The sequence below is a fragment of the Falco punctatus genome (assembly GCF_963210335.1).
Source record: "Falco punctatus genome assembly, chromosome: 6".
Taxonomy (NCBI): Eukaryota; Metazoa; Chordata; class Aves; order Falconiformes; family Falconidae; genus Falco; species Falco punctatus.
This window is the reverse complement of record NC_137585.1, coordinates 35,452,496-35,464,981: the sequence shown is the minus strand read 5'-3', so window position 1 is coordinate 35,464,981 and position 12,486 is coordinate 35,452,496. Positions and strand designations below refer to the sequence as shown.

At 50.9% G+C, this 12,486-nt stretch overlaps 1 protein-coding gene across 2 annotated transcripts in view; it reads left to right on the top strand.

The window, feature by feature from the left end:
- The window catches only part of RPL3 (ribosomal protein L3), an 86,033-nt gene extending 77,977 nt beyond the window's left edge, over window positions 1-8,056 (top strand). The window contains exons 1-10 of one of the 2 annotated variants that reach the window (XM_080393811.1): window positions 304-399; window positions 1,763-1,955; window positions 2,561-2,729; window positions 3,626-3,761; window positions 4,795-4,981; window positions 5,393-5,553; window positions 5,850-5,951; window positions 6,429-6,524; window positions 7,116-7,235; window positions 7,950-8,056. In XM_080393811.1, the coding sequence (XP_080249937.1) occupies window positions 397-399; window positions 1,763-1,955; window positions 2,561-2,729; window positions 3,626-3,761; window positions 4,795-4,981; window positions 5,393-5,553; window positions 5,850-5,951; window positions 6,429-6,524; window positions 7,116-7,235; window positions 7,950-7,994 (1,212 nt within the window). In that variant the 5' untranslated portion in view covers window positions 304-396 and the 3' untranslated portion in view covers window positions 7,995-8,056. Of the gene's footprint in view, window positions 1-303; window positions 400-1,762; window positions 1,956-2,560; window positions 2,730-3,625; window positions 3,762-4,794; window positions 4,982-5,392; window positions 5,554-5,849; window positions 5,952-6,428; window positions 6,525-7,115; window positions 7,236-7,949 lie in introns of those variants that run through there. The other variant, XM_080393812.1, reaches the window with a different exon arrangement.
- Window positions 8,057-12,486: the final 4,430 nt, after the last annotated feature.

Below are 12,486 nucleotides of genomic sequence, written 5' to 3'. Positions count from 1 at the left end.
ACAGCTGAACGATGGCACGGAGACGTCATGGTTTTGCATAAAGTGGTAACGCACCGCAGCTGAACGTTTATGTGAGGAGCTGCACGCCTTTCAGTACGCTCTCCCCTTTCCTTTTGCTTTTCTAGGCCGCAGCGTAGCGCTGCTTGCCGCGGCCCGCACGCCTCGGCGGCGACCCTGCCCCACCGCCCCGCCGGGCGCTCCGCTCGCCGCCTCCTTCCCCACGGCCGCGCCCCGCGCGCTCCCCTGGCCCCGCCCCCACCCGCCGCGCCGCGCGCGCCCCGCCCCCCGGCTTCTCGCGAGATCGCCGCGCGGCGCGTCACCGGGGGTGGGGCCGGAAGTCTATAAAAAACCCGCGCGCAGCTGTTGTCGGCCCTTCCGGCCCGGCGTGGGGACAAGATGGTGGGTGCTGCTGGCGGTGGCGCCGTCCGGGCCTGGCCGCGCTATCCCTCGGGTATCGGCGCCATCCCGCCATCGGCGGCTGCCCGGCCCCGCTGCCGCCGTCCCCGGTCCCTGCCGGAGGCGGCGCAGGGTTTATTGCGGGACTCGGCCGCGGCAGGCGCCGTGGGCGGGTGAGGCTTGGCCTTGGGGGCGCTGGCCGGGCCCTCCTGGTGCCCGGGGACTCTGGGGCACGCGGGGGGCTGTGGGAGCTGCCAAGGGGGCTCTTTGCTCGCGGTGGTGGTCATGGCCCCTTGGTTTAGGTAGGGGGGCTCTGGTGTGGAGAGGCTCCGGCAGCCGTGCCCGCCTGACCCGGCGGGCTGCGCGCGGTGCGTTGGGGTCCGGGGGCGCCCTCGGTGAGGCTGCATCGGCTGCTGCAGGGGCAGGGGGGCCGGGGCGAGCACGCGGGGTGGTCAGGCAAATAAGGCAGTTTACCTCTTCATCTGTCATCCACATCCAATTCCGTGTCTCACTCGTACGCGAAGGTATTGTGCTGGGAGCCTTCAGCAGGCGTCAAAATGGAGTTCTCCAGGCCCCTGCCACAACATTTTGTAACGCTAACAAAAAACCTTTTCTGGACCTGGCAAACTGTCTGCTTAAGGCAGCGTGTTAAGTGTTTTTGTTGTGTTTGTGTTGTTTTTTTGTTTTTTTTTAAGTAGGACATATTTCTTAGCTATTGCTTGTTAGCCCCATTTTTAGCTGTAAAATGTTTTTCTTTAATTTGGATGTGAGGTGGGATGGATAGTTCTTTGGGCTGAGAGTTCTTCGGGTGGAACCCAGCCTTTTGGCTCTCGACTTGCAGAGGGAGGCTGCCGGACCAGCTTAGAAAAAATAACTGCAGCTCTGCCCAAAATGTCTGACCTAAAGGTGGATACTGAAATACTGTTTTACTGCAGCTTTTCAGACTGGAATTGTTTTTATAATGTTTATTTTCATAGCGTTACTGATGTGTTGAAACATTGCTTCTCAATTTTCTAGGCTTTTGAGGTGCATTGAAATTCTGGTGGCATGCTGTGGCCAAACTACCACTTGTGTGGTTCCCTGACAAGTGTGGTGCTTGGTGATACCTTAAAATAAGCTTGAAAGGGAGGAGATGTTGAGGAATTCTAGAGGGGACACAGTTGAGACAAGGGGATCACATTCTTAAAACACCATACTGGTATTCAGAAGCCAAACAGCTGATACTGAGAAGAATTTCTAGAATGCAAAACGTCTGATATATACGTAATATTCATGTTTCATGGCAAGAGGAGAGTTGGCCTTGGCCCTTGAGTGGGTATAAGTGAATCTCTATAGCAAGCACTAAATGTTTATTTTCTCTCTCTAGTCTCACCGCAAGTTCTCAGCTCCGAGACATGGGTCTTTGGGCTTCCTGCCGCGTAAGCGCAGTAGCAGGCACAGGGGCAAGGTGAAGAGCTTTCCTAAAGATGACCCCAGCAAGCCTGTCCATCTCACTGCCTTCTTGGGGTACAAAGCTGGCATGACCCACATTGTCCGTGAAGTTGACAGACCTGGATCCAGTATGTATTAATGTTCCTCTTAATGGAGGAGGTGGTTTTCTTTTTTTTATGAATGGTGAAAGATGATCTGTCTGTTAGTAGCTTTGAATTTGAGTTCTAGTGTGACTTCACCTTGTTCAAGGCCCTTGAGCTGAGGTATAAAACACCCATACCCCTCCCACTTCAATGTGGATGATGTCCCAGCAGCAAGACTTCATGTTTGGCAGTATCTGTTTTGTTAATGGTCCTGTTTGAGGACTGAGCACAATTATCTGATGGTTTCCTTTAGCTGTACTGTAACAGGCTGCTTAGGATAACCTAGATTCAATGGACAGATACAATAAATTGCCTGTGGTTTTTTGCTGATTCACCTTTCCTGAATGAGTGTTACTTGCTACCATCTGTAATGCTTACCAGGCATTGCTGTGCTTCCTACTGAGCCAGCCTCAAAATTTTTGCAAGGCATTGAAGTCTAACTTAGACTTGGTCACTTTTAGCATGCATCATCTTTGCCTTTGTGAAAAGAACCTGGGTTATTTAACTTCCCGCGTGAGGGATTTGTGTGAAAAAAATGTTTTAATAGCTGATGATGGTGTTAATTTTGCTGTTTTCCTGTCTTCACCCAGAGGTGAACAAGAAGGAGGTGGTCGAGGCAGTCACTATAATAGAGACTCCTCCTATGGTCATTGTGGGCATCGTGGGATATGTGCAGACTCCTCGTGGTCTCCGTAGCTTCAAGACCGTCTTTGCTGAGCACATCAGCGATGAGTGTAAGCGTCGCTTCTACAAGAACTGGTAAGAGAGTAGGGCTTTTTCTTGTTGCCTTAAGATCATGCCATGGTTTTATTTTTTTTCTGCTGGGTTGAAGATTATGCTAGTACAGCTTTTTGAAGGGACTTTTAATCAATTACTGTTTGGCCTGGATGAACTGGCCTAATAATGGGACAGGCTGTAGGAATGGCTCTGGGAGGGTGGTAGTGTGTTAGTGCCCATCTTGAGAGTGGGAGTGACAGTGCTGGTTTTCGCTTGAGATCTCCTTAACAGGCTACATGTGATGATACTTCGACGGGCGGACATAAGGAAATCGCCTCTGGCGCTTGTTGTTGAGTGTCGAGTCCTGACTGTAGCCCTGTTTTCTCAGGAAAGGGGAAGACAAGTGTTACTTCTGATTAGTGTTCCAGGCACTGTTGTGATTGAAAGTATGCACATTTGCCTGAGTGTGGCTCCAGCGTGTCTAGAGTTTACAGCTTGTTTATGAACTTTGCAGGCTGAAAAGACGTCAAGAGTAGAGCAATAATGATCTCAAGGGTGTTAAAGTAGTGACCTTACTGTCAGGCATAGCTTGGGCTTACAAGGGGGGAAATGATGGTATTCTGAAGCAGATAGCAGTCATGCAACTGTTGCTTTAAAGATTTTTTTTTTTCTGTTATTGTTTGACATCTCCCTACAGTCTTTTGTCTTCTGTACTGTGAATGTTAATGTGCTTTGGAATTCATGGCAGCTCCGCTCAGCTCTGGCAACTTTGCCACTGTCTGATGAGCTCCAGGCTCCGCTTGCCAGTGGAAAAGAGTTTTTAGAAGCTGGCAATGAGCCCAAACCAGCTGAGGTGGCAGCTCCTTCCGCTCGTCCCCACTTCCCTGGGGGATTGATGAAGGGCTTAGCCAAACCTTGTCTCTGCTCTGCTCCTGAAGGCACAAGTCCAAGAAGAAGGCCTTCACCAAATACTGCAAGAAATGGCAAGATGAGGAGGGCAAAAAACAGTTGGAGAAAGATTTCAATAGCATGAAGAAATACTGCCAGGTTATTAGAGTCATGGCTCACACTCAGGTAAGTGTCTGTGGAACTCAGGTGTACACTGGAAATGGCTAAGAGCAACCATAAAACAGTTAATCTCTCTAGGGGAGATTTCTGCCCTCCCCTGCAGCCTGATGCTGGTGGAAGCATGATACAAGTAGTAGCACTCTTCATTCTGTACAAAGTATGTGTTCACAGGATGCTTGAGGGCAGCCACTGGCAGTCTTTTGAAGCAAGTGTCCCAAGAGACTGAACCCTAGTAGGAACTTTTGGATTCATTCTTTTGCTGAGACTATGTAGATCTGAACTCCCTTAATTCCAGCTAATAAAAGCATGCTGAATGCTTCACTGTGGAGTTTGTGTGGTCAGCATCATTTCAGGCTGTGTTCTGTAGGGACTGCAAACACTTGGAGGCCTTTGATGGCTTCTGTTGCTCAGCTAAAGGAGGTGTGCTGCTGAGCGGTGTGGTGGTTTCTCCCTAGCCATCAGTGTTCTGCCAGACTTCCTTGGGAGATGCAGTTAAATCTTTTGAGTTGGCTGTAGGTGCAGTAAGATGTCTAGTTATGACATTGCTAGTTTTACAATTAATTTGCCGTACTAGACAGCAAAGGTAGTGTTGCAGATGACATTGATACTCGTATCAGTCCCTTGATGCTAAATATAGTAGAAGTAACTGCAGCTGCAACCCTACCCAAAGTGTCCTTCTGTGTGGCAGGCTTTATCAAAGAATCATAGAATGGTTTGGGTTGGAAGGGACCTTTCAAAGATTATCTAGTCCCACTGCCCCCACCATGTGCAAGAACATCTTGCACTTAATCAGGGAAATTCCATGTTCCTTTGGGTGGCATATAACTTCCAGGTACTGTGACTGGTCATTTAAGCTGCATTACATCCTTTCCCTCTTAGCGTGGGACCTTTTACTTCAGTATGTTGAAGCTGTGTATCTTGGAAATGAGTATGTTTAGCTAGAAAAACGTAAGGCCAGGATTAGAAGGATGCTGGGCTAGTTAATAGGAAGTCCATGTTGGAAGAGCAGGAGCTAAATGTCATCCTTTCTGTGTTCTAGATGCGTTTGCTTCCCCTGAGGCAGAAGAAGTCTCACCTGATGGAGATCCAGGTGAATGGTGGCACTGTTGCTGAGAAAGTTGATTGGGCCCGGGAGAAGTTGGAACAGCAGGTGTCCGTGTCAACTGTCTTTGGCCAGGATGAGATGATAGATGTCATTGGAGTCACCAAGGGCAAGGGATATAAAGGTAAATGCATGGAAGTTCTCTTTGTGATTGGATACAGTTTTTAGTGAAATCCTAGCCTCTAGCTTTCACAAGTGTGTGGGTTAAGAGCTGAGGAGGTAAATACGGCTCTTCACAGTTCAATGATGAGACCATGGAATGAGCACTGGGCACAGTGCCTGACATCCATGAGGAGTCATTCCATGCTGCCTTCCTTCTGAGAACACAACCTAGGGACATCTGGGGAGGGAGCATGGGTGGTTCAGGGACAAGGTGCTTCATCAGGAAACGTGGTTAATTCCTGGGATGTTTAGTCTGGCTTCCCCTTTTGTTGCCTGGGGAGAGCAGCTTGAAAGGTGGCTTAAACTCCAGTCAAACAGTTAGGTGACATCTCAGCTTGACAGTGGTTGTCATCACTGCTTCGGTTTCTTTCAGGTGTTACCAGCCGTTGGCACACAAAAAAACTGCCCCGCAAGACTCACAGGGGTCTGCGCAAAGTGGCCTGCATCGGTGCATGGCACCCTGCTCGCGTGGCTTTCTCTGTGGCCCGGGCTGGTCAGAAGGGGTATCACCACCGGACTGAAATTAATAAGAAGGTTTGTGTCCCTGAGCTGCTGGGAAGAAGTGAGAGCTGGCTGAGGTCACTTGCTGCATGATGATGAATAGAGGAGGGAGTTTTGCTTTGGATGTTTTGCTCTGTTTGAATGTCATCTTGGGAGCAGTAACCATAGTTTGTTATGTTGGATCACCATAATCTTGTATGGCTGTGTGCTTTTGAAGTGCAACAGATAGTTTTCTCCAATGCTGTTTGTAATCCTAATTCTTCATGTTTTACCTAATGACAGACCCTTTCTCCTACCTTTTGCTAAGTAGAAATTCTTGACGTTTTTAGATCTACAAGATTGGCCAGGGTTACCAAATAAAGGATGGAAAGCTGATCAAAAACAATGCATCAACTGATTATGACTTGTCTGACAAAAGCATTAACCCTCTGGTAAGTTGTTGCAGCTCTATGGAGAGAGTCTGCTTCCGAGGTGCAGTCCTAGATCAAATGGGCCTGGTATAAGTTGCAGAATGACTGAATGAAGAGCTCTTGAAAAAACTTGGCTGCTGTGGGAGGTGGTGTTGCTCAGACATACCAGTATTGATTTGTGTAACTTGCTAATTGCATTTGCTGTGTGGCAATATTATAGAGGGATGTTACAAGCCTAGAAATGATACTTGTAAATAAGGAATAACTTAGCAGGGAGAGCAGCTTTTGCTGTTTTGCTGCTGGCTGCCTCTTGTTTCTGCTGTTCTTAGCAACAGCCTTATGGCAGCAAGTAAATGGCTGTATTGAGAAGTTTGACCAGCAAAAGGTAATACTGGAAATGGGATTTCAGTGAACGTGCAAATGGGCCATCAAGCGGCAGGCAGATGTGATCACTGTTCCTGCTTTATGCAGACACTTAACTGTTCTCTCCTTGCTCAGGGAGGCTTTGTCCACTACGGTGAGGTGACCAATGACTTCATCATGCTGAAAGGCTGTGTTGTTGGGACCAAGAAGAGGGTCCTAACCCTGCGCAAGGTCAGTAGTGCAACCTGCTGTCAGATGGACTGGAACAGTGCAGCACTGCCTCTGGTGCAGGTCTTGGTTGCTGCTGTGAGGATTCATGCAGCCAGCTGGAAAGAAAAGCCCCATGCACACAAACCCACCTCGCATTAATGACCTCAGGAGCAGCATGAGGTGCTTCTCCCAGTTAATGCAGTCCGGGGCTGTTTGTATTGAAGGGCAGGCTTCAGGGTTGAGAGCTCTTGTGGACTGTAAGGACACTGGCAGGCAGACTGGGGCTCACCAGCTGGTATGAGTTGACCAGTCCTCATAAAATCACAGAATGGTTTGGGTTGGAAGAGATGTTAAAGATGATCTGGTCCCACCGTCCCTGCCATAGGCAAGGATGCCTTTCACTAGACCAGGCTGCTGAAAGTCCATCTAGCCTAGTCTTCAGCCTTGAAGGGCAAAGGTGCAGACTGGCTTATCGGCTTCCTGCACATAATAGCAGCTGGAGAGTGAAGTCTGAGTGACGTGGGAGGCGTTAGCCATGGAAGTGATAAGTAGCCAGCATGCTGGCAGGCTGACATGGTGCTGCTGTGTACTCACCTGGCATCTCTCTTGTAGTCCCTGCTTGTGCAGACCAAGCGCCGGGCCCTGGAGAAGATTGACTTGAAGTTCATTGACACGACCTCCAAATTTGGTCACGGCCGCTTCCAGACAGCTGAGGAGAAGAAGGCTTTCATGGTAAGGACGCTTTCTGAAGCTGGCAGCTTTGTGTTGTGTATCTCTGTATTGTCTTTCAGCTAATGGCAGTTGGAAGCTTGACCTTTGGGCTGCCACAGGGCCAGAATTTCTCTGTAACAAATGGTGTAGCTTCAGTCGAGAGTGCATCCTGCCACTGTGTTCCAGCCACGGGCTGGGCGTGGGGTGGCTACCCCAGTAACAGTGCTTGGTGCCTGAGGGGTGTTGCTGTGTTTGGGCACGTTCAGTGATGAGGCATGGGGAGAAGCACTGGGCAGTGTGTGACACCCGCGGGGAGTGGCTCTGTACTTGCATTTCTTCTGAGAGCAGCTCCAGACCACTGCACTCGCCTCACTGTGGGCTGTGGGTGGCATTCCCTATTTGTTACTTGCTGGAGAAAGCAAGTCGGGAGTCCTGGGTGGGATGTGAAACCCTTGCTGGGTCGGCGAGTGGTTCAGCTTCTCCACGAGATGGCACCAGCATTTCTTCTCTGTTAAATACAAAGTCATTGATTTGGCGCAGCACGGCTGCGCCAAGTTCAGCTTTCCCGTGAAACCTGTAGCTGTGGGGATGGGGCTTGGGATTTGCAATGGCCTGCCACACTGAGGGCTTTTTTTGGCCTTAACACCTTTGCTGCAAGAGGTGTTGTAATTGGGATGGGATGTGGTCTTTGGTGCAGGCTGCTGTTTACATAGTTTCTTTTTTTTTTTTTTTCAGGGACCACTCAAGAAAGATCGTATTGCAAAAGAGGAGACAGCTTAATGTGTGAAATGGTCTTGTGGCCTGTGTGCTCTCAGACAAAATAAATATTTTAAAGAAATTAACGTTGCCTCTTGGTTTATACATAGCTGTTTCAAGTCTGGTACTCTCACTGCAGGCCCTACGTGTGGGAGCAGCCAAACCAAAGCAGCAAGTAGAGCTAATTCAAGAGTGTCCAACTTGTAGCAGGGATCCCGTCATGGGAAAGAAGCTGTAACTGCTGTTCTTGGACAGTAAAGATTTTTGGGCAGAGCAAGACTTTTCTGTTTGTGTGAGAAATAGTAAAGCAGCAGGAGCCCTAAATGTGTTTGCAATTACTGAGATACTCCACATTTTAATCCTCTGCTGGGTGGCTAGAGAGCTCCTTTGAATCAAACGGCTTTTGAAATAAATAAAACTACTTCAGACAGTTGAAACTACTAAATTTTAGGTAGGTGGCTGATGCTGCTGGTTACCATGGAAACCTTCCAGTTTCTGTATGACGGAGGGGATGCAACCTGCACACCATTTACAAATGCAGCTTGTTACTGTTCTTGAGAGCAGCAGAAGGTGGCAGGTAATGCGACAAATTCCTACCTCAAGTATTCCAGAATCAATTTTCCATATCCGCTGGAAGGTTCTGCCTGTTGTGATGGGAAAGGGGCCTCCCTGGGAGGGGAGGAGGGAGACTTCTGCATCCCACCCTCCAAGAGGAGGGAGAGCTGCGTGTGCTGGCTGCTGGTGTGTGTTACTGCATGGCTCAAAATAACTGCCAGCTCCTGGGGAGGCGGTTTGGCCGGTGTTCCCGGCAGAGGCCAGTGGTGAGGGGGCAGATACTACGGGGTTTGTCTGTGTGCAAGGACTAGCACTGTCCCTGATGGAAGTGCTGCAGTTACGGGAGCTGAGCTACCAAGAAAGGCAGCGGTGGGTGGCCTGGAGTGCTTGTCTCTCCTGCAATAGTGAGATCACTTGTGCGTTGGGCCACAGCCTGATGGAAGGCTTGTGTAAATTTAGCTAACTGAGCTGCTGTGTCCTTTGCTGACCATAATTGGAGACATGGCAGCGATCGAGGTGGTAACTCCAGACCTACACACTGAAGTGCGGTGTTGCTCTGAGGCTGACCCAATTTGCTTTTTACTCTGAAATGGGGAAGGTGGATGTAGATAATATTTCCTGTGGTGATGTGTAAGAACCTTGTGAGTTAAGAGGTGGCAAAAAGGAGAGAAAACATTTACCTTGTTCCCCTAGAAACCAGACACAATGGCTGCACAAGCTGGTTGGCTCCCTGTCAGCCTCATTTAGCACATGAACCTGCTGGCTGATTTCAGCCAAATGTAACAAGAGAGGTCTTGCCTGCTAATTTTATTTTCTCTTTTCTTTTGTCACAAGTCTCAAATCAGCAGGTAGGTGAAGAAGAGCCTTGGTATTCCCCTGATGCAGAAAAGTGGAATTACCAACCTGTTGTCCATCTTGAGGCTGCAGTTTCATGAGCAGCTCTGAGGAGTGAGGTTTCCCTGCCTGTTAGTAAGCCTTAGGTGGTATTTTCACTTGGTGGCAAGCTGGCTGTTTTAAGGCACTTACATGCAAACTGACTAGCAAGAGCATGGCTCTAAGCCAGCCCTCTCTGCTACTGCTGCTTCAATCAAACGGGTCAGATTTATCCAAGGGGACTGGGATTAAATCAGGATAAATTGGGATGCGTTGGGGATGAGCATCCATGACAAGCTACGCACTGCCTTGGTGAAAATTTGTAAAAGCACCTCATTTTACAAAGTCGCACCTTGTGGTGGAAGCTCCACTGGAGGTGGGGAGCTGGTGAATGTGTTTTGAAGTGGCAGTGGTAGCAGGGGGCGGGATTTAAGGTCAAATTAGCACCTAAATAGAAGGAAGCAGTCCTGAAGAAATGCTGTCCTTGTTGAACATGCTTGGTGCATGTCTAGCAGGAGTAGCTGGTTCAGCTTGGGATCCGGTGCCAGACTTGGGTTTGTTTATTCTTGAAGCGATGGCTTCTGACCCGTGAAACAGTGGCTGGGGTGAAAAAACCTCACAAAAGCAGTTTTTAATCCTTTTCCATCCTGGAATCCTGGGGACAAGAGAGCACCCAACGTCAGGAGGTGGCGCTCCTCCCTCTGTAGATGGTGAGTGGGACACTTGTCCCCTACGACTTGCTGGTGGAGCTGGCCTGGAGAAAAGGGTGAGGCCTTCAGCTGAGGCCAGGTCACCCAGGCTACGTGGTCCCTCTCAGCTGCTCGAGAGCTCCCTGAAGCCTCGCCATGCGTTTTCCTGGGGAGCTCCTGGCATTGAGGTTTGGGAGGTTGCTACCAAGCCATGCAGATGGAAGGCAAAGGCAGGGGACACCCAGCTGACTTCTGCAAAGCTTCCTGCTCCTAATGCCTGGGTCCTCCTGGCGGCACTCATCCCCCCAGCCTTCCCACTCCTGAGGAGCATCCATCCTCTGTCTTTGGGACAGTCCTCAGTCCAGTAGGCAGCAATCGGTGCAGGTGACATGTCAGTCCAGCAGCTCCTGAGAACCCAGAAACTGGTTTTGGGGTGTATTGTGTTTGTTTTTTTTTAACTGCATTCTCTTAACATTGAGTTTTTTCTCTTTGGCACAGTCACACACACCCCCCCCCCCCAGCTTCCCAAGTGCTGTGGTGATGCTGCTTGAGCGCATCTTCCCAAATGGCCAACAACATCACGATCTGCTCAGACAAGATCCTGCATCCTGGTGATGCTTGGGCCAGCCCAAGAGCTGCGGGAGGACAGGCACAGCCCTGACCCTGCTGAAACAGCACTGGGCACCTTGGGAACAGGCCCTATCCCAGCTGGTGCCGGGAGGGTCACGGCTGGGAAGCAGGGCTGAGTTTCACCCCCGGCACCTGGTGCTCCCCAGCTGCCAGCAGCACAGGGGCTGGGACCCGGTGGTCCTGGAGGCAGGCGGGGGCACTTTTCCAGCCTTCCCACGGTGCATCTGGCTCCAGTGCTGCCTCTTTCCCTCACTGGAGATGAAACGAGATGCAGCTGCGATGCTGGAGCGGGGATGTTAGAAGTGCGTAAGGATGCCTGGGAGGGGAAAAAAAAGCAGGTTCAAGTTAGAGGTCTTGGCTCCCGTAGTCAGCTTCACAAGTGGCCCAGCTGACACCCCTGCCTCCCCACCCCAGCCCTGCCTTTGATCCCAGTGACAGGCAGGGAGCTTCAAGTATGCTTGATGGGGGAGAGAGGCTGACAAAGGTGCCCCAGGGGAGCGGTGGCTGGGTTCACATGCCGGGTGGCGGCTTTTCTACTAGAGCAGCTCCGCTGGGCTTTTCCGAGTGCAGCGTGCGTTTGATTTGCAGCCCCCCCAGCCCAAGGACTGTTTTTGTACCTGACAACTCTCTGGCTTCTCACCAACCCTTAGAAGTGTGTGCGGGACCCAACAGGGGATGGATGCAGCGGGGAGGTGGGTCCCCACAGAGGTCAGGCCCTCCCGACGGGGGGCAAAGGGGTGGTGGGTAGCCCTGTTCCAGGGCTGCAGACCCATGGGCACCCCAACGTCTCATGCCAAGGCAAAGCTGAAGCTCCCCCGCCCTCACAGCCACCACGGCCTCCCTGCCACTGGCTGTCAGTGGTCCTGGTGCAGTGCTGCTCCCCAGCCAGGCACGGGTCTTATGGGAGCCCACGTGAGTTTTGGGAAGTCTTCTCACCGCCCCCTCCCAGTGTGGTGCTGGGGTATCACGTGTTTCTGCGGCAGCCGAAGGCCACAGCGGGGAAAACTAAATTTATCTCCTATTGCCTCCCAACTTCCCTAAAACAAGGCTGCTCTCCCTTCCTGGTGGGAACAGCCGCTGTGTGTCAGGGTTGCCCAGGACTCCCAGGTGCCCTTGAGAGGCATTGCCAGGGCTTGGGCACCAGAAACCCCAAAGTAACCCCATGCCAGACGGCACTCTTGGTAACACTTGCGGTACTGAATTCAAACCCAAGGCTTGAAGCGGGAAAATGTGCTGGCCCAGTGCCCTAAAGGACACAGGGACACCTCTCCAAGGCTGTCCACCAGGCTCAGGCGTTACTTCATGCCCAGCCACCACATCACGGGACTGTTTAAATATGTATTTTTAAAACCTTTTTGACACCAGTGGCAGTAGAGGCTGAATCAAGCCAACAAGGGCCGTTCCCGCTGCATACGGCCGTGTGTGGTGGTGGGAGATATCCCGCCCACACACTTCATCCCGCAGGGACAAATTCCCCCCAGCTTTCTGGTTGGAGCTGTCTGCCATGCGCTCCACCACTACATTCGAGCGCTCATTTTTTCCCCTTGGGAATCAGCCAGCAACCGGGTCCCCAGCGGGCCAGGTCGGTGAGGAGCTGTTGGTGGCAGGAGGTATTTATAATCTTTGTTTGGTTCCAGCAAGGCTGGACGCCCACTCCCGCTTCCCTCCATACAATAAGATCAAACAGCTCCAGGACATTTCCTTGCTCCTCGCAGATGAAGTCCCTGCATCTGCTGCTCTGCTCCACCCTGCCCAGGGCTGCAGCCTCT